At 33.4% G+C, this 23,509-nt stretch overlaps 1 protein-coding gene across 2 annotated transcripts; it reads right to left on the reverse strand.

Moving 5' to 3' along the window:
* Positions 1–22,183, reverse strand: LOC18036528 (calcium-transporting ATPase 9, plasma membrane-type). 2 transcript variants are annotated; one of them, XM_006427689.2, is made up of 33 exons: positions 21,770–22,183; positions 19,223–19,339; positions 19,092–19,131; positions 18,437–18,543; positions 18,217–18,348; positions 18,028–18,117; positions 16,781–16,850; positions 15,590–15,660; positions 15,413–15,496; positions 15,257–15,334; positions 15,106–15,177; positions 14,289–14,372; positions 14,108–14,190; positions 13,912–14,020; positions 13,759–13,814; positions 13,626–13,668; positions 13,436–13,519; positions 12,808–12,945; positions 11,803–11,868; positions 11,619–11,717; positions 10,296–10,406; positions 9,316–9,483; positions 7,530–7,589; positions 7,110–7,274; positions 6,818–6,934; positions 5,862–5,960; positions 3,706–3,843; positions 2,870–2,970; positions 1,665–1,710; positions 1,419–1,553; positions 1,107–1,214; positions 938–1,029; positions 1–564 (listed from the first exon to the last, which is right to left on the reverse strand). In XM_006427689.2, the coding sequence occupies exons 1-33, from the start codon at positions 21,929–21,931 to the stop codon at positions 459–461; spliced, it is 3,231 nt and encodes a 1,076-aa protein (XP_006427752.1). In that variant the 5' UTR covers positions 21,932–22,183; the 3' UTR covers positions 1–458. The 2 variants fall into 2 exon arrangements, with proteins under 2 accessions (XP_006427752.1, XP_024035970.1); XM_024180202.1 differs by having other exon boundaries at positions 890–1,029.
* Positions 22,184–23,509: the final 1,326 nt, after the last annotated feature.

Consider the following 23,509-nt stretch of genomic DNA (forward strand, 5'->3'; position numbering starts at 1 on the left):
CAAGAAAATCTGAAAATGGAGCCTCTTACGATTTTCCATGTCAGCATCAATGTCTCTATTACAGATAAGGTATAAACAGTCTTCAATTAGGGCAACCTAGTATTTTTATCACCGAAGAGAAGCTTCTCATTTACATTTGCACCACTTTATTTTTTTCCAATTTTTTTTTTTAAATATATTTTACATGAATATGAACCGAACCCTTTCCCACCTTGATGCGAGCGGAGTTCAGTGAGCAAACCTCTTATACCGCCTCAAGAGATTCATTTTGCCAATTGAACCAACTGGCACGTGCACATTTCCACCATGCAAAATTACGTGAAAAACGCCTGGAAGTATACTATGCTAACTATTGAATTATATGAGCACAAGTTACATGGGTTAGTGGAGGATCTTGTCATATCGAATTCTATCGAGTAATATATGAACTCTGCGATCAAACTCCAGCAAGGATGAAATTATGATCTGCGAGCATTTATGCATCGCTGAAATGGCCTAACAAAGTAGACTGCCAAAGGAGTCTTCGGAACTGGAATCATTTTTCCAAGGACAGCAAGAGGCCAGCTGTTGAAAACAAGGGACAGTCAAGAGTTATTCACGATTACATGGTGAAGAATTCAGAAACTATATTGAAGAATCCTCCTCATCTTAAGTGAAAAAGTACAAAAGTATGATAGTAACTGCTAATTTATATGATAACTTGTAAAGGATTCAAGAGTGGTGCAAGGAATCAAGTGTCCTCAAATACTTTTGGTTTAAAAGCAAATATTTGGGATCAGGCAAAAACAATCACAATAAATCAACCTAAATTTTGACATTATAAAACCCATCGTGTCTTAACCATAAAAGCTGTATTGAAAGATAAGAGAGAAGGTATGTAGGAGAATACATGTAAAAGGGACACATTTCATTTGCGTACAACAGCAACTGAACCCACCTGAACAGGCCAATACCAATGGATGCAAGCCATAGCTTCCAATCGAGTTTCACAGTTTTCGTGAACTTCCCAAGAAATTCAATGATAATTATCTGTTTTAACATTTAACAGAGACATTCTTAGCATCAAATATTCACTGGTTTCAATGAAAAACCAAATGACTGCTCACCTGAAGTACAAAGGTAATTCCGATTATGCCCATAAAGAGGTAGTTTTTTGTAACTCCCGTGAAGACATTGATTTCGTCAGGCTTTCGAGCATTGAACTCATTGAATATCTGTATTTTGGGCAGTAGCGAATAATGCTTCGAATTTTATAAAAAAAAATGCCAATATTTTATAAAAAAAACTTGATTGACATGGAAATGGAAAGACATTACACAATCAAGTGTTGGGGAGGGTAGACTGTTCCATATATAATCAATTATGCAAAAGCAAAATGGAATATATTACAAACACGCATTAGCTACTAGTATACTTACTTGAGAGAGGACAAATGCATTGAATATCATGGTATTCTTTACGTCACTGGCATGTTGTCTCCTTTCACCCTCCAAATGAAGAATACTAGTGCCCTTGAAGTTGAGCACAAGCAGGACAGTAACTTGATACAAGGCCTGCAATGGTGAATTAGAGATAATGACGTTTTCGCAGAAGTATTTATTGCCCATGTTCTAATGTAATTTAACAAGTCTACCAATGACTAAGGCTTAGAAGAGACCACTTACCTGTACAATTAAGTTCCTCCACATGATGTTTGTTATAAGAGGCTCTCTGGGAACATAAAAGAAACAGCAGTTAAAATCAGACAAACAAACATAGTAAAATCCTTCACATAGCCTCTTAATTCGTAGTTACAAAAATAAACTCAAGACAAATGGACACTCATTAACAATCAAAAAAGAATATGACCATACTTTTTTAGGCATGCCTGAAAGATGACAAAACAAAAACTAACAAGACGTAATGAAAAAATAAGAATGTGACTTAAGAACCTCTTCTTATTCTTTCCTCCCAAAAATTCCCCATAGTTGATTACAAGCATAAGTTAATTGAAAACCTTTTCCTGCCTGAGTCAATGTGCCCATGTTCGTGTGCACCATCAAAAGAACATTTGATTCATGGCATTATGTTCTAGTATTATCACATATACTAGATTCGGTCAAAGATGAAGGGTCCTTCATTTTTCTACTAAATACTCTGTTTTCTGCCAAAACCAGTAACAAACTTCTATGAAACATAGAGAATGTTAGAGGTGACCAGAGGAAAAAAGAAAGGAAAACCTCAACTTAATAAAGTCATAAATTTGATCTAGAGATTAAGAACTAAAAATTACTGATATTCAAACATAATAGGTAAAAGCACCTTTCGCACCACACAAGGATAAGAAAACGCATTAATGGAACTAAAAGCAAACTGAATCTATTGAAGAAAATCCAGACAAGCAAGTAACCACCATTTGACAACAGCTGATTTGAAGTTCACACCTTCAACATCAAATTCAGTCATCAAGAAAAGCAGAGAAAATTGAAATTTTCTCTCTTCAACATATTCCTAGGTTGGTGGGCAAACTTTTCCAAAGGTTTTCAAAGCCAAATGCACAAAGGTGTCTCAAAGTTGAGTGAATTGATATATTTCTTCAAATTTGGCCTAATTAGAAACCATAATAGTTCCTTATTAAAATATTAGAGAACAACTTGAAGCCCTCAACTCGTGAAAACTTCTCATAGTCACCACAAAAATATATGACCCGTTGACAGCTGCAATCTACAAATAGCCACAGGGAATCTATTGACACACAATAGCAATCAAGCAGATTGATAAACACAACATATTCGACAGCATAGAATGACATTATATACATTAACGAGTATTAAATTCAAAAATATATGAGCATACTAATGAATCTTGAGCAAAGACAACTAGTTCTTACTTTCTGCCAACTGGCAGTCTATGCATAAGGTGGTCTGTTGGTGGTTCAGTAGCCAATGCTAGCGCTCCGAGTGTATCCATTATAAGGTTAACCCAAAGTAGCTGTAACAGCAAATGCAGTAAAATTCATCATCAGAAAGGGACACTATGCAAAACATTTCAACTGTAAACAACAATCCACAAGATTCCAAAACCAAATATACATACGAAGATACTAACAGATCTTCCAATATTCCAGTATAATACTTTTACCACCCTTGATTTCATCATATGAAACTTTCCAAGCCTATGACTGATTCTCCAGTAGCATACAAAAAGGAAATTAAGAAAACACCCCTTGGCTTGAGACAAGACTCATGCAGCAAGTATACATCTTCAAAAATTACAATAAGTAAACAATTCAAGTAATTCCATCTTCCTGTTATCAGCATTTCAGTGCACGAGAAGTATTATCATAAAAGACAGAATTCAAGTAATTCCGTCTTCCTGTTATCAGCACTTCAGTGCACGAGCAGTATTATCATAAAAGATACAAAAAATCAAGGAAATTCAATTTAAGGTTTGCTCCAATGTTGAAGATCAACACGATAGTAATAGAATAAAAACCAGACTTTGTTAATTTAGAGGAGATGTAATGAGAAAAATAGCAAAACTACTTGCTTATAACTAAAATTCCTAGAAAGTTTTTATTATATGTTTTTCTTTCATCCCCAATTCTTGGTTCTGCCACATTATTGCAGAAAGATTTAAGAAATACAACTAAATTTGGAACAAACAATCGTATCAAAGAACATAAAAACTCAGAAGCCAGTCAGTAGAGGAATATGGAGTAATAACCTGTACTGCATTCAAAGGAACGTCACCAGAAGATATTGCAGCCACAACGTTAATTAGAAGGGCAGCAACATTAACAGTCAGCTGAAATTGTATAAATTTCTGAATATTGGCAAAAACAGAACGCCCCCAGCGAACAACCTACAAGGAATAGACAAACTCCTCATATTAATTATAGAATAATGAGACATTAAAAATAAGCCAATCAATAACGAGACATTAAAAATAAACCAGTCTGCCAGATTCAACAGGACAAAGATAAGGAAAAAGAAAAATAAGCAAAACATGTGCAAACCTTCATTAATCACCCTTAGTTATCTGCACTAGGATTTTCCATAAAGTAGCAAACATATATAATGTCGATAAAAGAGACCGCACCACAGAGAAACAGAAGCACCGCATTTAAAGTACATATATTTATGGAAATTAACACTATGTACCATGTTTCTGGTCAAACTTCTCAATGCTATATAAAACAATTAATACCTCAAATTAACAACATTTACCATGTTTCTGGTCAAACTTCTCAATGTTATATATGACAGTTAACACCTCAAATTTACTATATCAGTCTGTTTTACATGATAGGCACATCAAAGAATTTCAGACGTATCAAGTATGCTGACAAGGCCAAGACATAAAAGAATCTATCATATTATTGAGACCAAGAAATATTCAAAGGTCTGCTAGTAAGGCAATTTGCATGATCAGATACTATTACTGCAAACACCAATATTCATAAGTTAAACATGGCAGTTGGCTGATTCAAGGCCCCTAAAGGAAGCTAAGTGATCTTATCCATAGGGTCACAGTGAGGTACGGGTTCTATAGAAAATTGCAGCATCTGTAACATTTGGTGCCAAAATGCTCAGGGATCTGAGGTCCCTTCAAAAACCAAGCTTATTAAAATTAGATTATATTATCTACCATAGGAATGAATCATCATCTTCTAGACCACATTCTTGCAGCAAGTTCACAGTAGTTATCATCACGTTAATTTTTAAAGCATAGGCACTTGCGATAACAATTGTTTTCTAATAATTTAACGCATGACTCTTGCTGTGGTTGGTTCATATAATCAACTTTTAAGCTCATTTGAAAATATATGAAAAATTATTAAATTAAAGCTAAATAATAGAAATCAAAATGAAAAGAATACAACAAAGGCGTTAGTTGATGAAAACTACCAACCTAGAACTCAATGGTTTACGCATTGTTAATTTACCCCTTGACCTAAGCTTAAACTTGAAGATGGGACCTAAACAATAGTATTTGAGCTTAAAACTCCCCTCACATGCAAGGCTGAGCAGATTAACAGGTAATCACATCGATCCAAAATCAAACAAAAGCAGCACACTTCACTCTGAATTAATTATAGTTTCAATAATCAATAGAATATGTGTTCAAGGGAATTTGTACAGACATGGATAAACCTACTCCGATGCCATGTAAACTTATGAATTGACCTAAAGGCTCAAACTTGAAAGGGCCAAACAACAGTATGAAGCTTTAACAAATATAATATAAATTATCATAGGTAATGCCAATTATCATAAGTTTTCCTTCTCATAATTTTACCCTTTATGCGGTCAATATAATATGCGGTCAATTATCATAAGTTTTCCTTATCTTGATAATTATGATTTTATAGCATTATCATAGGTAATGCCAATCACAAGAAGATCAGGCTTGGTATTGATTCTTAGCAATCAAAGCTCTAGTCTTCAAGTATTAGACAAGAAAAGTTTTTAAGACTCTAAAATTCTTAAATACCATTGCAGAATGCACAAATATATAGCTATGAACCAATATTTCCAGATTGCTCGAAAGATCATACACCATGTCATGTGGAAGTTTAAAGTTCAAATTGCTAGCATAAACTTGCCTCAAACTTGAGCATAAGCCTCAAGACTGAACTAAATATCAAATATAGAATACATTTTTTGCTAAGAGGCAAACAGGAAAGCGTAAGGTGTAAGGAATTTTAAACCCATGCTCAGTTCAAATGCAATGGAAGACATTTTCTTAAGACAGAATTTAAACATAAAAATTATTCTGTAAAAATTAGCTACAAGATAAAACTACTTTTAGTTCCAGAGAATAAGAATGATATAGCATCAAGCTTCCAACGAAGAAAAGGCTCTAACACGTTTACTAACCTTAACAACTGAAGCAAAGTTATCATCCAAAATAATAATATCCGAATTTTCTTTCGCAACTTCAGTCCCTTGGATGCCCATGGCAAGACCTATGTCTGCCTGAAATACAGAAAGGTAAAACCACATTAGCTTGGATAAAGAAACACCATGTTTACATGATAGAAATTTGAGCAAATAATGGTGCAGAAGCTAGAATCATAGTCCGAGAATGCAGCACAGGGGGCAAAATAAATAAACAAATAAACAAATTGCCATTCAAGTATAATAACCTCTCACAATGACAATTTCCAGGCAAAGAATGTATCAAAATCTTTCCCATTGATCATCCAATCTCAACAGATTTTGTCATGTTTAAGTGAATCACTTTTTCCATATTAATACTATCGGTATTCCCCAGTAACTGTCCATATCAACACATGCATGCCACACTTTGAACTATTTCAGATACCAACTTTGAACACCATATACCTCATCCACGAACATTATACCTAACCTGGATGCATCTTAGATTGCCTATCAAGTAGTAACTTTAACTTGTTTGCCATGAGCACTGAGAATCTCCAACGCAAGTAAATGGACAAGTATAGACTTTTGAGAGTATAGGGGAGTGCGCAGACATGAAAGCATAAAAGGAAAACAACAGTCATGCACCTATAATCGCAACGTTGATGGATTTTAAATAAAAAATCCATGTGCCAAAGTATAAAGTAATTATGATCTCCCAGTGCTTTACCAGACATCCATGCTTCTAAAATCTAGAAGTAGATGTATCCTAAACTTAGTAACGTGTAAATATCTAAAAGTGAACCTGAAATCTCCAAGTGAATTAGCAGAATGGAGCTTGTGCAAATACTAGATTTATTGATCTACCAGATGCATCCTCACAATATTTGTAAGTATTATAAAACCATGAACATATCAAACCTCACAAATTAAAAGTCATAAACATAATAAACCTCATGAAGTGCAGGAGCATCATTAGTGCCATCTCCTGTCACAGCAACAACATCCCCTCCCTTACGTAGCGCTTGAACAAGCAAAAGCTTGTCATTAGGAGAAGACCGCCCCATCACCTACAATGGGTGCAAAAGTTATTTAGGTTATCCATCTTGAAGCAAAATATAAATATACACACGCAAATGATAATGCTATAAAATCATAATTATCAAGATGAGAAGGAAAACTTATGCTTTATTTGTATCTATAATTGATGTACATCACAGAAAGTTCATGCTGTTTAGAACATACCGTTATTTCCTGGGCAACTTTTTCTCTTTCTTTGTCCGATAACGCACGGAATACTTTTCCTTCAATAATATTAGGATCGTTAGCCTCTGCATCTGAACCAAGTATTCCACACTCCAAAGCTATTGCTTTTGCCGTCTGAAGATTATCTCCGGTGACCATTCGTACCTGTGGTTTCAGAAGAAATATGATCATAATCAGCCATTCTGCATGAAATTTATGATCACGTAGTTTTACAATCAACAGTAATCACTACAAGTTAACTTTGACATTATAATACAGAGAAATACTGTAACAGCATTATAAAATTGACCGCATAAAGGGTAAAATTATGATTAAAAATCCACATCCACAGACATAAAATAGAATGATTATTCACAAAAGATAAAATCCGAAAGCCAATTTTCAAATATAACAAGCCACCTTAACCCCAGCATCTCTGCATAATTTCACTGCATCTTTGACACCTGGTCGACAAGGGTCCTGCACATAAATATCATGAAGTCATTAAGTACATCTTCATTTATGCAAAAATAAAGATGAATCTTTTTACAAGTTTACAAAGTAGTGCACAAAGTAGAGTTCAGAGACATTAACGAGTAACCCACTAATAGATACAAAGAACAACCTTTTTCATTAAAATGTAAACTTACCAAGAAGTACAGAAACAAAGTAGTAACAGGAATATTTCAAATGATCAATGAGTGATAAGAACTTTTCTGCTAAAAAGACAACATAGTTTGCATCATAACTGCAGAATCTCTGAATGAGATATGCTAGGGCTTTGCTGATCAGCAAAAACCTACTGGTTGGGACCTAAGTCCGCAGTGAGCACAGTGAAAACAAGAATTGAATGTTTAAGGAGTTTTGACCAACGTGAACTGCTTATCGACAAAATTACAATGCATTATACAGAGTACATGATTAAACTTAAGCCAATAAAACATTTTAATTCTGCTAGCAGCTACAGGATAACACTGGCGTCTACGCTGCCAGAAGAAAAGGCACTTTGAACCTTATAATTCTACAATTCTGGTTTCTGGCATTTTGGCAGCTAGAGGCATTTCTAAGTAGTTTCCAATGATCTTGGGATGTTCCCAAAGCAGAAACACTTACAACATCGGCAATAGGAGTAAACCTCATGGAAACCAAATAAGAACAGAAAATAGGCAACGACAGAAACTCCAACATTTTGCTTTCACTAAGCTTTTCTGAAGTGAGGGTAGCTGTTTTCCCATTTTTTTATCTTCTAATAACAACTGAATCATGGAGCATAGAAATAAAATTGGGAAATAAGAGAATACATCTGATGGAAAAATAACCACAACAAACAAGGTAATAAAGATTTTTCAAGAGACAATGCACATACATGTCAAAAATGTTCGGACAGATATAAAGACAAGATAATGACATAGAAAGATGCTTAAGCTGACAAGAGTCCTCAAGTTATCCAATGAAAGATGTGACACATTTGAGGACTAACCAAAAAAAGATGACTCCTTATGAGTAAGGAGTATAACAATAAATCAGAGGATAAACTTAGGAACCTAATAAGCATCCCCAATATTAACGATATTGCAACTTAGTGCAAAACAAGATAGTACAATATCCAACACTCCAAAACAGAAATAAACCATTGGATTATTACTAATTCAAAATTAGGGATGGCAAAATACGGGCCTGAGCCAGGTTTCTCCAAGCCCAGGCCCAAGCACACTTTAGGGGAAGCATAAGGGCTAGGCCTGGGCCAAGCCCATTGCGGGCCTGGGCTTCCATTTATTTTTATAATTTTTTTAATTGTTGTAAACTTGAAATGAGCTAATAATCAATATTGAATTAAAGAAAATAAATATTTCAAAATAAAATAATAAATAAAGAAAATGAAGCAAATAAAAGTTTAGAGATTTAATTTTTTAATACTAGATTCTCTATCAAGCACCCTCTTATTAATTAAGAGTTAAGAGATAGTTGAGTGTTATAATTTTAGGTTTTTTTAATCATTATTAAGTTATGAATTAGGGATTTAAGTTTTTTTTTTTTTTTTTCTATTTTTTAAAATTTAAATTTATTGTTCTAATTGATAAATTTATTTTTTGAAAAAATAGAGGGCCGTGAGCCAGCCCGGGCTTTTTTGCCCACCTTATTCAAAATGATTGAAGATTGAGAGAAGAAATTAAACAACATTGGAAAATGATTTCAAGATGTATACCTTTATGCCAACAATGGCCAGCAAAATAAGCTCCTCTTCAGGCAATGTCCATTTGTCTAAACTCTCTTCCTCAGTGGGAACTTCATCCGCTTCACATGACCTATAAGCAATGGCAACACATCGCAAGCTTCTTGCAGCCATTTCATCAACAGCTGCTTTGAAGAAATCCTGCAGAAGCATTTAAAGAAAATCATCATCCAAAAGCTTATTCATAATTTTGAGAGACTAATTTATTTCTCAAAATTTAAATCGTATGATATTTTACTAAATTATGTTTGATGTATCTACTTACATTGAATATGCAATACATCATTACCAACATTATTTAATTTACTCTGATAGTGCAACAAGCAAGCAAATATACCAATGACTAGTATGATTTATATTGAGAATAGGGGGAAAAAAAGACCTCATGTTATCACAGTATGTTTTGCTAATACTGACACGAAGCACAGCATAAACCGCTATGCCAATATGTAGCATGACAAATCAATCTTAGGAAAACCATATCGAACTTTCATTCAACAATATTCGTAGAAGAGATAAAAGGAATGTAAATTAGCGTTAAAAAAGTATATTAGACCAATATGATTTGCAAACACAAAGTAACATAAATACATACGTATGACAAGAACAGGTAGACGCTCTTGCAAAGAATGCATTTTGGTTGAAATCAACTAATAGAACAGGTATTCTTAACATTTTGACCATGTCATAATTAATAGATTATACATTTAACTTAATCTTTAGTCCAATCTTATAATTTCAAAATTTTTACTTAAGGATGTTTGTCTAATGACAATTATTGTGTGAACCATATTGGTGCAACCATAAAAGTACATAACTAAAGCTGATAATAATATCATTCATAAACATAGACATTCTAAAGGACAGCCCGTCCCATTTTAAGTTCACATGTACTTCATAAAATTTCTGCTGCAAATAAAAAGGGAACAATAACAATAACAACTATCTCTAACCTCATCGCCATCAATGGACTGGAGCTGACCATCTGTGTCGAGATATTTTGTACATGAGGCCAGAATCATCTCAGCTGCTCCCTTCCAATGTACATGTACTTCAGAGTTTATCTGTGATATGTTAAACAATGAAATAAGAATGAATAAACTAACTCTAGAGTTGCACAATGTTAGTGGAGGCACATAGAAACAGCGAAGCATATATAAGCAATGATACTAGAGCTAACCCTAGCTGCCAAGGTTGTTGCAGTGCAGAAGTATCAGAGACAAGGATATAGGAGGCAATTAAATAACGTCTACAATTCAATATGGGGTCATATGGATATTGAACAACAGGGCCTTTGAAACCATTTGCCCGTCGTGATAAAGTGGTGGTGTTGTTACTGTTACCATTGAAATAACAACAATAATATATTGGGGAACTTACTCGGCATCATCATCATTTTCCTAAATAAGCATTATATTGAGATAGTTGCTCTACCAAGCTATGGGTCTTAATTTGAGTTTCCCCAGTTCTAATTCAAAAGGTCAGGACTTACCCTTTACTCCTACAATCATCTCAACCACATTGATCTCTCTTGCTTTACTGACTGAACAAGGTTACTGAATGTTTCAACTGATGTCATTAAAAATTTGAGGATGTATTCAATATGGTACAAATTTCAATCAGTAAAATAATTCTCTCATCAGAGCTCAATAATAGTAAGAATTTGTTGTCACCAGTTCTAATGAATGCTATAAGAGAAGAAGACCCACAACCATTTGAATTCTAAAAACCTGTTTTTTCACCTTTATCCTCCAGAATTCCAAATTAACAGCATGGAGATCGGTATAGTGAAGATTAATGAACTGCTTGTGGCAACGGATTTGGATAGAATAGCTTAGTGCTACGGGAAAGACAAAGGATAACTATGAATGAGGAAAGTCTTCAAAGTTTCCAGATATCTCACATGACAGAGTCACAGAGAGAATTGTCAATATGACTAGTCACTTGTTTATTACAAAACTCAACAGCTCGAATAGTTTTGTACTATCATAGACATTGCACAGAAAGGGCATATTCTTGACTATGGGAGTAGGTTCTCCTAGGTTTATGGTAAATCACAAGTATAAATATAAGTGATCATGAAGCAGCTAGTCTGTCCGCAATATCAAAATACTAAAACAGAAATCATTTAGTGCTTGGCAGCTATCTTTAGAGCAATGGATGCAAAAAGAAACACACTAATGAGCTTTTAGTATAATTTTCACCATAAAGAACCTGAACAATATTCTTCCCATCACCAAATTTAAATCATAAAGATGATAGAATGAAGCCATTACACGTTTTACTGCAACACCACCTCGCTTTTTCTCTGAGTTGAAGGGGAAAACATGGAGAACTGTTGTCTCTGATCTGACTCTATCAAACTTCATCCCCAACTGCAACAAAAATTTCAAATAAGTTAAAACCACTTTACAACAAAAACATATTCAACAGACACCAACATAGGGTTGAAAAGGGCACCTTGACTGCCCAAGAGAGAATAGCCTTTTCAGTTGGAGATCCAGAAACCTCAACTGCTTCACCATCCTGCAAAGCAAATGCATTTAATAACATATTTGATGCTTGAGGGTTTATGAAATAATAAGCAGTAGAATATGGACAATGGCAAAAGGTCCCAACAGGAAGCCAAAAAAATTAAGTCCCCTACATCAAAGAAAGAAGAAAGATCAACAATGAAGTCAACACTCTTTGGTTACCAATGTTTCCGCAGGGAAAAGAAAAACACTCAGAAAATAACCCCACTGCAGAAACAGCATCACACTACAGAGGGAGAAAAGAGATCAATGCATTTATTAGACAAAGGTAGAAACTTGGGTCACAACACGACATGAAAATAGTGGATTTAGGTTCACATAAAATGCAGCCATTAATAATTGTGTCGATATCAAGCCACCATTTAATAATCATGTCATGTTTGAGATCAAAATCCTTACACTTGAATCTGATTAATGACAAATGATTTTTCATGCATCCATGTCACATCAACCCACTTATGGCAGAGATCCATTTACAATTCAATTAAGAGTACTATTTTTCTAACTGTATTTAAGCTATTAGGTAAAGGTTAAGGATTACAAGTAAAATTTACTGAATCAGTTAAAATATGTTAAGCGGGTAGAATTCATGTTAAACTAGTCAAATCGTATTAAGCAGGTTGAACATCTCAAATTGTGTTTATTCCAATTAAAACACAAAATGACATGTTTATTAAATGTGTCCAACTGTGTCGCAATATCACTCGTTCAAGATTGTGTCATATTTGTGATTGGAGTTTTGACGAGATTAATTAAAATGATCATGTCCTTGTTGACCAAATTTTTGTAATACCCTTAAAATGACAAGATACACAAATGATGATTTGCCACCCCTACAAATGAGAACCTAAACAAATAGATGCAAAGCTTTCGCTTGCTACCATAATGAAAATTTATATGTAAATACACACACACACACACACACATTTACCTTGGGAACAAAAACATTGCCTGTAGTGTTTTGTGCAATACCCTCACTTAATAGAGAGATAACTATTGAGTGCATCTGTGAGGAGTCATCCGGTGGATTTATCTTCTTTCTCCCAATGAAAGCCTCAACCACTGTCATCTATATATAAGACAATTACACCAATCAAACCCAGATATTTGAAAACATTTCATAACAATGTGCAAGAACACAAGAGTGGGAGAAAATTATCCAAGTAAAAGCCATGAGATATGGGGAAAAAATGAGATAGAAATAAGAGATGAACCAAAATATAGAATACATTAACTTGAAAAATACAAAATATTAAAGAACCACAAAGGAGGAACAAAGTTAATCTAATAATTTATGTTAAACTTACCAGCTTGAAGTTTTAACGGAACTCAGTTCCCTCCCTAAACCTTTGGGTGTAAAGTGAATTCAGCTAATACATCAGGGTGATACCAGACTGAACATTTAAGGAATAAGCTGAAGGGTTATATGTTTTAGGCTATGCTTATATCCAAGGCATATTCCAAAACCATAATTCTTTTATACTAAATCTTAGAGTTGGCAGCAGCATCAATACTTTATACAATTAAATACAGCTCTTCCTTCCTAGTGTAAAACTCACCTCATTCAAGGTCAACGTTCCGGTCTTATCACTGCAGATTGTTGTTGCAGAGCCCATAGTTTCACATGCTGAAAGCCTACGAACCTGCAGATATTTCTGTTGTCAGGCAAAGAAACTCTGAAAACAAAATATTGAAGCAGAAGCAATGATAAAATAAAATAGTTGATGACAAACAGATAATGATACTTGCCAAAGCCTTATCTGCCATCATTTTCCGCATTGAGTATGCAAGGCTGTCATAGAACCAAGTACAAAACAAAATTAAAATAGATAGGAGACTGGAACTGTTCTTTGATGAAGTAAAAGGGATAGCTAAAACTTACGTCAAGGTAACAGCTAAAGGAAGCCCTTCGGGCACTGCAACAACTACAATGGTAACCTGAATGGCTCTGGAGTTAGTCTACAAATAATTATTACAAGAACACAGAAAATATCCAGGACTCCACTTACAGCTATTTATCCAGGACTACACTTACAGCTATTGTCACAATCTTAATGACTCCATCAACTGCATCGCTAACGCTAGTGCGGCCTTTAACAAATGCAGAGCTTCCATCTTCCTTTGTTGTATGTCCAGTAAAGAATCTAAGAGTTCCAAATCAAATTGAAACGTGTAAGATGGTGTGCAAATCATGCAACACAACAGCAACTTCTTAATGAACTTCAACTTACCTAACTAAAAGGACAGCAAGTACCAAAAATGCTACAGCAAGGCCAACTATACCTATGAAAGTTGCCACTCCATTCAATCGTACCTGTCAAATTCCATAAATATCTAAATATAGCCACAAAGTGTAACAACTCACAAGTGAATTAGCTTACTATGAAAAATAAATAAATAAATGACATGAACCTGCAATGGAGTCTCTTCACCATTATCTTCTGAGATACTTGCCATCAGTAATCCCCATTCAGTATTGATTCCAACACCAGTTACCTGTAGATGGTTCAAATAAGATAAATCCTCAAATGAAAATAATACCACCCAGGCCATGGAGGAAAGACAGTAGTAAAAAGTAAACAAGTGATAAACAACAAGAAGACTCCAAGGAGAGTCCATGGAAATTTTACTGCAAAAATCTATCTACCAAAAACAAATTAAAAGTTTTAGGTTACCCTAGCACAAAGCATGAAATTCCTACAAGAGCATGTAGAATAGATGTCACATAATAATGAAAGGAATTTTACTGTCTAGTCGTGTGTTTGTTACAGCACATGTAAGACTGATGCAAAATCCTTTAGAAATCTCACAACTCAATTTTTTCCCTCTCCCATATGGCAGGTCAACTACAAATTTATTCCAAATCTAATGGACAAAGGAAATTTGTGCTATTAAGAGCACAAGCCAGACTATCACTAAATGGTTAATGCATCAGATAAATAATAAGAACACACATGGTGTAGCAGAAAACGACAAGTCACCTCCAAAGTCTTAAACCAGTCTACCAGTCCAAACAAGGCATCACCAGAAAAGAAAAGATCAATATTGAAAAAGAACTAAGACAATGCTACGAGGTAGAACAAAAACTTGCTGAATTCAATAACCAGTCCACAACATTACTCTATGATCACCAAAACCAAACAACAGATAAAAACAAGGTCTGTGAACATACATGATGACCAAAATCATGAGGGATAGGCAAAAGAAAATAGCATCATAAAAATTTTACCATCATGGTACCAACACCATCAGCTACTTTGCAGCCAGACATCAGAAAAGGTGTTTTATGATCCTTGCGAACCTACAACATACACTGTCATTAAGAACATTAAAGGTAAACCATAGGAAGATTACTGTACAAACTGATACGACGAACTCACAATCTTGCTTTCACCAGTCATACTAGATTCATCAATGGCAAGAGAATGACCAGTAACCAGCACTCCATCAGCCGGCACCTAACCAAAGTGTTTAATCAGTTATGCATAAACTTTAATTGGTCCTTAAGAACAAGACTTGTGCTGAAATACACCAACCTGATCGCCAATTCTGAGAGGTACAATTTCACCAACAACAACATCAAATATAGAAATCTTCACTGCTTTACCACCCCTCATGGCCTAAAAAGATTTTCCGATTACATAATTGACATATTAGCCCAAAACTAAAAGAGAGGAAACAAAAATAATAAAAACAAACATTTGAGCACACACCTCCAGTTGTATATTTCGTTTTTCCTTGTTTAGATTTTGAAACTGAAGAGATTGACGATAATCACTAATTGCTAGTGAACAAGTAAAAATGAAAAGAAGATAATTAGCGTATAAATGGAACATGTTTCTTCTTAGAGGAGCCTATAATGAGCAAATAAATACAGAAAAAATTGTCTGGAACTCAAGCTAGAAATGGTACGGATTGAAATGGCAATGGATTCAAGCATGCCCAATCTCCTAATCAGGAAAGCACATTAATTAATATTATTACCCCAATTAAAAAAAAAAATCTTTTAGAAAGTGAATACTATTTCAGTTTCCTTGCTTAAAAGCATAAGCATTTGGGTCAAGCAATAACTTAACATGGTCTGTTGGAGTTCCCTCATTGTTAATAAATTAAATTATAGTAAGTTTCAGTGTGTCCTTAAGATTGAGGTGAATGTGCACATGAGGGGGAAATTAGTGGCAGAGGGATAAAAGAGGACAGATGGTCATGCACTTCAGGCAATATGCTTCTTGAATCTATTCAATTCCGTTTAACTCTTCATCATGCGTCCATTTTTCTTGTACAAAGGTTGAATTGGAAGTCAAGTTTAATTGCATAATTTAATAAGATGAAACATCAAATTCAATTAAATGTTTTCCAAACATTTATGGTTCTAATTTCATAGGTTAGTTGAACTGATCATCAATAATTTACTATTGATACTGAGTTTAATTTGATTTCTTTGACTTTATATCCTTCGCATTGAATTAGATACATAAGATGCTTCGGAATTATATTATTTAATGAAAAGAACTACACAAGATTGTCCCAATGTAAAGATCTTTAGATGATAGTAGATTGAGTTCTTAAACATCATTCAATCTTGAGAAAGATAATTTACTTGGAAAGCATATATTAAATATCAAAGGATTCTAAACCAAAGCAACTGTTATTTCATAGAACTCATTTTGTTAACATGCATACATTTTTTGCTGCATAATTATGTTAATCTCCTTTTATTAAATTTAAATTTAGTTTCATGAACAAGGTTGGGACTAAATTAATTTGGCATCAGGTAAGGCTTTTTAACTTTTTTAGCAATCCCTAGTTGGACCCCATTACAACCAATCTATACTCAGATTAGTTATTTAATTTGACAGCAAATAACATAAACAAGGTAAGTATGAGAACATCAAATTCAATACCTGTAACAACAATAACAAGAAAAACAGCAAAGGCAATGCTCGCCCCATCGTACCACCCTTCTTCGACACCCTAGGAAAAAAGTCAAGAAATATAAGGTGAAAAAAAAAGAAAAAAAAATGTTAAAGAAGAAAGAGCAAATAAATAAATAATCTGCAAATTAGCTTTGGGGTGTGGAGGGGGAGTATTTTAATTGTCTTTTCAGAAGGACGAATATTTTAACTAAAATTGAAACAAATGTTATTCATTAACGTCATCCAATAAAATGGTGGAAACATTTACTCCAAAGAGTTTATGTTGCCTGAATCATTTAATTAATATATTGCCACCTACTCGTGTGTGTGAGTGTGTGTCTCATACATATGAAAATTCTTAGGTGTAGATATCCATACTTTACAAAAAACAGATTTAAGCAATACAATGTCGTTTTGCTCTATGTTGATGCAAAACAACATTTGTGTTTCTTAAATCCTCATTTTATAAGTGTGGAGGTCTACACTACACTAGAGAAGAGCTATATATTAGAATAAGAAATGTGAAAGAGAGAAAAAAATCAAACCAAAAAAGAACTTAAATTTTTCGTCAAGATTTTACAATCAAAAATTCAAAAGGCTTCACAGTTTTAATTATTGCGCGTAATTGATTTTTGTATCAACCCATACAAATCAATAACACCACTTAATTAAATTGACTCACCCCAGGAGGATATTCAAACATTGAATCAAATGCATTTCCTTTGGGATACCAACATTCGAATGTCAAAAAAACTAACTTCCTTTCGTAGAACAACCTTTTGACTGTCTTCCAATTATTTGAAGGCAAACATGACATAATAAAAAATAATCAAAATTCAACTACCAACATATTACAACAATCATGTTGTTGTTATCTTAGGGCAATTTCATCCAGTATTATATTTAAAACTCTTTCTACTCATAGCATAAATCTTACTAGTACTTACTTTCTAGTTAACTTTTCAGATTCAGATGCAGCACATTAACTTGTGGCAGGGAATAATCAAATCCTAGTTGTACATTCAAAGAATTGCAAAACACTGTATCCTCATGCATTAAAACACAAATCACAAGTGTACTAACATAACAAAGGGTGAAAAACGTGTTAGTGCAGAAGCTTCCTCAAAAACCAAAAAGTATTAATGAAAAACTCATCTTTCAAGGGGTTAAGGTACGCATTAACATTATTGCAGCTAAAATTTCAAATAAATGTAAGGACAAGAGAACTAGAACACCTCTGTCTTTATTCCCAGTGCCAATGAAGCTATGGCAGCTACAATCAAGATTATAAGGGTTAAATCTTGCCAAGCCTCCCAAAGAAAATTCTGTAAGATAAGGCACAATAATGAATAGCAGGAAGCAGTATAAACCTGGCAGAAAATAGCAATAGATGAGAAGAACAACAATATAATATCAAACAATACCAAGAAACTTCGCCCTTTCTTCAAAGGATATGTATTTGACCCAAATGAGTTCCTTCTATTTGACAAATCAGTATCATCACCACTAATTCCCTTCTCTAAATTTGTTTTTAATAATTCTGATAACCCTTTAACCTGATGCAGGAAATGGCCAAGCATTATGTAAAGTATGTTGAACAACAGGGTGAAAAACAAGAAAAAAATCCATTCTTAATTGCCTCACCCCACCATATTGCTCTAGTGCTGAAAAATTATGATCCCTGGTCACTGAAGCAAGTTGTTCAAGTCCAATACCAAAATCACCAGAAGGAGCTGGTGGAACAAGTGTACCTAAAATCAGAGAAGTAACTAATTTACACATAAAGCATATGCAAGAAAATTCAATTATAGAACGTGAATTCTTTCCAATTCACTGAATACTAGTAAGACGTAAAAAAACTGAAAAAAAAAGGAAATTAATATGTAATAAAGAAAACTGTAGTCCGTCCTAAGCTCATAACAACATATCTGCAATCATACTGATCACCAACCCAATGTAGATAATGTTAGTCTTACATAATTACCACCATGAAACATAATCTCTTCCAGGCCACCAAGCTTAATCAAATACAATCATGCATGGAAGTCATCAAGATAACTGTCGATGCAGTTTTGCAGCAGAAGGAAGGATAATGCAATAATAATTCAGTACTCCAAGAACACTGAAAATACTTTTTTGAAAGGAATCATTAATTCTACCATGAAAATAAAACCATTGATTCACATCATAGTAACTGTCTCGATAAGCAATGCCGCATTTTATTGCACCCTAGAAGAAGAATATTTCTCAATTATAATTATAGCAACTTGATATGAAGGATATTTCCTAAAATACATACCGATTTGTTTTTCCCCAGCCAATTTGAAAAGAACTGCTGCCTGATAAAACGTCAGAAATGATAAACCATCTAATTTCAGAACCAGAAAAATTATTCACATAAAAGCAAAGATAATTAGATAAGAGCATTACTCGTATGACTTGGGCATGGGCTCTAATCATCCTTCTTCTCTTCTCTTTCTCTTCTTCCTTTTTTAAGTCCAAGGTATATCGAAATCGACGAGAAGCATTTAGCACAAGTGATGCTTGCTATAGGGAAATAGACTACTTTAGTACAAACTCCAAAAAGAAAATTTAAAACAAAAAAGTTATCTCAGTCCTAAAAAATTAAAAGGTAATATAAGCATATGAGCAACAAATAAACAATGGATTACCACAAGACAACCAAATTGTTAGTTAAGTTAGTAATGAATAGCTATAACCACAGCATCAATATCATAACTGTATCTAATCTCAAAAAGGATCCCAATTGCTTCGTACTTCAAAGCAGAAATAATATGTCCATCTACTGCCATGGAGCTCTACAATCAGCTTCATCTACAGAAAGTTAAATTTTGAAGATAGTATAATAAACAAATGGTTAAAAATTGTCAAAACCCAGCAAACAGGGGAAAAGTTAATGATCCGCCCATTTCTAAAGGTTAATAAGGTAAAATCCATATAAAGTAATACTATCTGCAGTAATAACCTCCTTATAGTAAAATAAAGTTCCACACTTGATTTTGTTAGATTTTTTCACTAAATAACAAACATAACAAATCTTCTAATTTCACGATTAATCATTCCAAATTGGTAAAAGCATATAGTCATTACAAATAAAACCTGTTTAAAATATTTCAATCTTATTGTCGTAGTACAAATTATTTTGTCTGTTTCATTTTATATATTGTTATTGAGAACATTTTTAGGTACTGGCTATAAAAGTTTAGGTATTCTGTCACACGCCAAGAGACTAGTTCAGAAAAAACCAACATGCAAAAGATCTATTAATATGTCCATATATCAAATGTAATAACATATCAAAAGTAATATACATTCTCATTCACACATATAATCTTTCGACAGGTTTTACAGTAGTTGGTGGAGGTTTTTGAAATTAATTATCATTCCTAATAGACATATGTATGAATAGCAGCAATGACCGACCACCTATGTTCTACGAAGTAAAAAGTAAGCAGCAACATCCTGTAGAACTCCATAAACATTATTGGCAGACAAACCATACAAAAAGTCAAATGCCTAAGACTAAGTCAGTTGCACTCTCATTAACTAGAACCTCTGGCATTTCAAATTACCTACTATTCCATCTGGCAGAAACATCTTAATAGCAATGCAGTACATCATTTCACATTTACTAAAGATCATATCTTTAGACAACCCAAGAAAATCTCCTTCATATGGAACCCAAATCATGAAATTGTCAAACAGCCCTGTCTAATGTAAATTTATCAAACCACATGCACATCAGACATCATAATGATTGCAGAAAGCACAGTAATCGGTTATTTTAGTATACTAAAGCTGTCTATAAGGAGATCCCAAGTAACTGGATCAAATGAAGACATATGCTAGCCATGATCTTCCATGAAATTTCCTTCTAGAAAACACATTATATAATGGCCATACTCTGATGTTATTAAATTCCAGATGCAAAGAGAGAAATCATTCATTACTTTAGATTTGATGTTCAAGATGAAAATCAAAGAGGTAAACTGCAACCACTACTTCCCAAGGATTTATTGATTTATCCTACCAAACAGCCAAGATTCATAAGAATTCTCCATATAGTTATGAAAACAACCAAATGACAGTTGATCCACAATAGAGTTGCCAATTGAATTTTTCAAGTTACGCCGGGCTTTAAACCAGCAATAGTTTCATTTCGTTAATAGCATAACATCTCACATCATACAAAGCTTTCCTTTTCAAAGCCCTTTCTCAAACCCTATATGCGGTCTACAAATATTATCTATTCAATGTCCCTTCTTCCTAATTCATTGGTCCAAAGTAAAGAAATTACAAGATAAGCTGAAAATTTTATTCAAGAATGTAAACAATATACTGAAGCCGGAGTCTATGCCTGTTTCCTACCCAACAAAGAAGCTAACTATCACCTTCTCCATATGGCATTTAATAATTAGAAAAGCCCCTTAGTATATGTTTGTAACTGTTGTGTTTCTCCTTAATTTTGAACAAAGTAGCTGTAGTGTTTAGTAAACACCTACATTTGGCAGTTAATGAATTTTCTTATGTCCAACCACTTATAATTGCAAGTAGTCATTAAACTAACAGCAGTAATTATTCATCCCATCAACAAAAGCAAAGCAGTCAGATACGATAAACACATAATGAAACCATTATCATCGACTTCAACACAGCTTTCTAATATCCAATCAATTCATTTCAATGCCAGTCACTTGAATATTTCATCAGTCTATCACATACAACGCAGCCACACAATTCAGTCAAATAATTTCTTCACAAATGCAAAATAACTAGAGAATTTCTCAAATGAGTAACATCGCCTCACCAAAAATCAATTGAAATTTACAATGAACAACAAACCTGTAACTAATTACATCAACTGTTTTACATGAAGCAAAATTTGTAAGAAAAATGAATAAATTTCACCGCATGCAACGCAAATTAAAATGAATGGCGTTTTGGAAAATTTATTACCCTCCATCGCTTGAGAGACGCGACGGGCACGTGTTTAGCCTGAGCGATATCAAAAGGATCAGAAGAAACGTCATCTTCCAACACGACATCGGAACCGTCGTTGGAAGGACCGACCTCGACGTCACGTGGCGACAATAATCCGTTAACCGACGACGTACTCATTGTCGTTTTCCAAAATGTCCCCGTCCGTCCGTCTATCCAACGACCACCAGGCGAGCCTTCTTTATATGTATTTTCAAATAAACAATGCCAACTAATTAACAAACCAAGAATTACAAAGCGAAAAATGCGGATGATTCTGTTATGCGATAACAGCTGAATAACAGAAAAACGTGTGTGCGTCAGTCAAGGATGCTCGACAAAAACCGAAATTTGAGAATTTTTCTTTATTTCATATTCGAAAAAAAAATTGTCATTAAAAAAAAATAGATTTCTAATAAAAAAATATATATATATATATTATGCAAGTATGAAGAAAAGATTTGTAGGAAGTTGCCGCGAAGTTTCCCGCTTAATGTTGATGTACCTGGTCTGGTTTCATGAGAGCCGTTGGATTAAACGACTGTTTGTTTTCTGCGAAAGGAACGGATAAGTTTTTACTAATATCCCTGTAGTTTATATTAATTACAGAATATCTACAGATGTAAAACTATTTTCATTATCTACTTGGACACTGACGTCAAATTAACTGATAATATTGTACATCACATAATTGTTAAATAAGTAAAATTTTATGATATATCAAATTTTAGTAGGAATAAAAATTATTATTTTTTAAATAACATGGCAAGTGAAGAAAATAAACATAATTTTTAAGTAATATGGAGGAGATATTATCAATTTGGCCAACATACTCTTACGAAAATGACTACATTTATACCATACAATATATTGAAATATAAGGCTTAGTATTTACCTACTTGAACTTCTAGAATTTACCTTCTTAAACTTCTATTATACATGTTACTACTTGAAATTATTTTTCTGAACTGTTAAGAAGTATGTTCGCATAATTATTTTTGTTCATATAAGTTTTTCCTCAACTTTTTCTTTATTTATGTCAATAGCTTAAGGTAATTGGGTTGTATTGATTTTAGTAAAAGTTTTAGTCCACGAATACTTTTACATCAATATAAAGTAAAATATATGGATAAAGCTCGTTGAAATTTAGGGTCAAAAAATGCTCTAAGAAATAAGGGATGGGGATATTTTCACCTCTCTATTTTTGTAAATTCATCTCACTTCTAGAAAATAATTACAATAAATTCACAATATTCTTAAAAATATAAATTAATAAAAGTTTTGTATAGTTAATGTATTAAATCCTTCTATTAATTTTTTTTCTTAGGTTTTTTGACCATCTTTGATCATAAATTTTAATACAAATTTTATTTTATTATTTTATTATTATGATATAAAAAGACAAAATTACCCTCATAGAACATGAGCTATTGTATCTAATAATTTAGGTATTTAATTTTACGAATTATAATCTATTTTTTTAAATAAAACCTAATTATTATTTCACTACCCTTACGTGTAAATGACATGAATTTAATAGTTTAAGAATTTATATGAGAATTGTGCCATAAGGACACTATGTTAATTTAATTAAAAAATAATAATCATACTAATAAAGTAGTATTAGAAACAATGAGTTTGGTACAAATTAGAAAAATATTGAAGTTAAAGTAAATTCTTGATAATTTTACTTTATAAGGGTAAAATAGTCAATTTAAA

The sequence above is a fragment of the Citrus clementina genome, unplaced genomic scaffold, assembly GCF_000493195.1.
Source record: "Citrus clementina cultivar Clemenules unplaced genomic scaffold, Citrus_clementina_v1.0 scaffold_7, whole genome shotgun sequence".
Taxonomy (NCBI): Eukaryota; Viridiplantae; Streptophyta; class Magnoliopsida; order Sapindales; family Rutaceae; genus Citrus; species Citrus x clementina.

Bases quoted from the DNA above. Each gene is read 5' to 3' on its own strand.
- LOC18036528 (XM_024180202.1), bottom strand. From the start codon at position 21,931: ATGAGTACGTCGTCGGTTAACGGATTATTGTCGCCACGTGACGTCGAG. The intron at 14,021-14,107 runs GTAAGTTGAAGT...TGGAACTCTTAG, and splicing joins CTTGCTGTCCTTTTAGTTAG to ATTCTTTACTGGACATACAA. The intron at 1,215-1,418 runs GTAAGTATACTA...CCCAAAATACAG, and splicing joins ATGCATTTGTCCTCTCTCAA to ATATTCAATGAGTTCAATGC.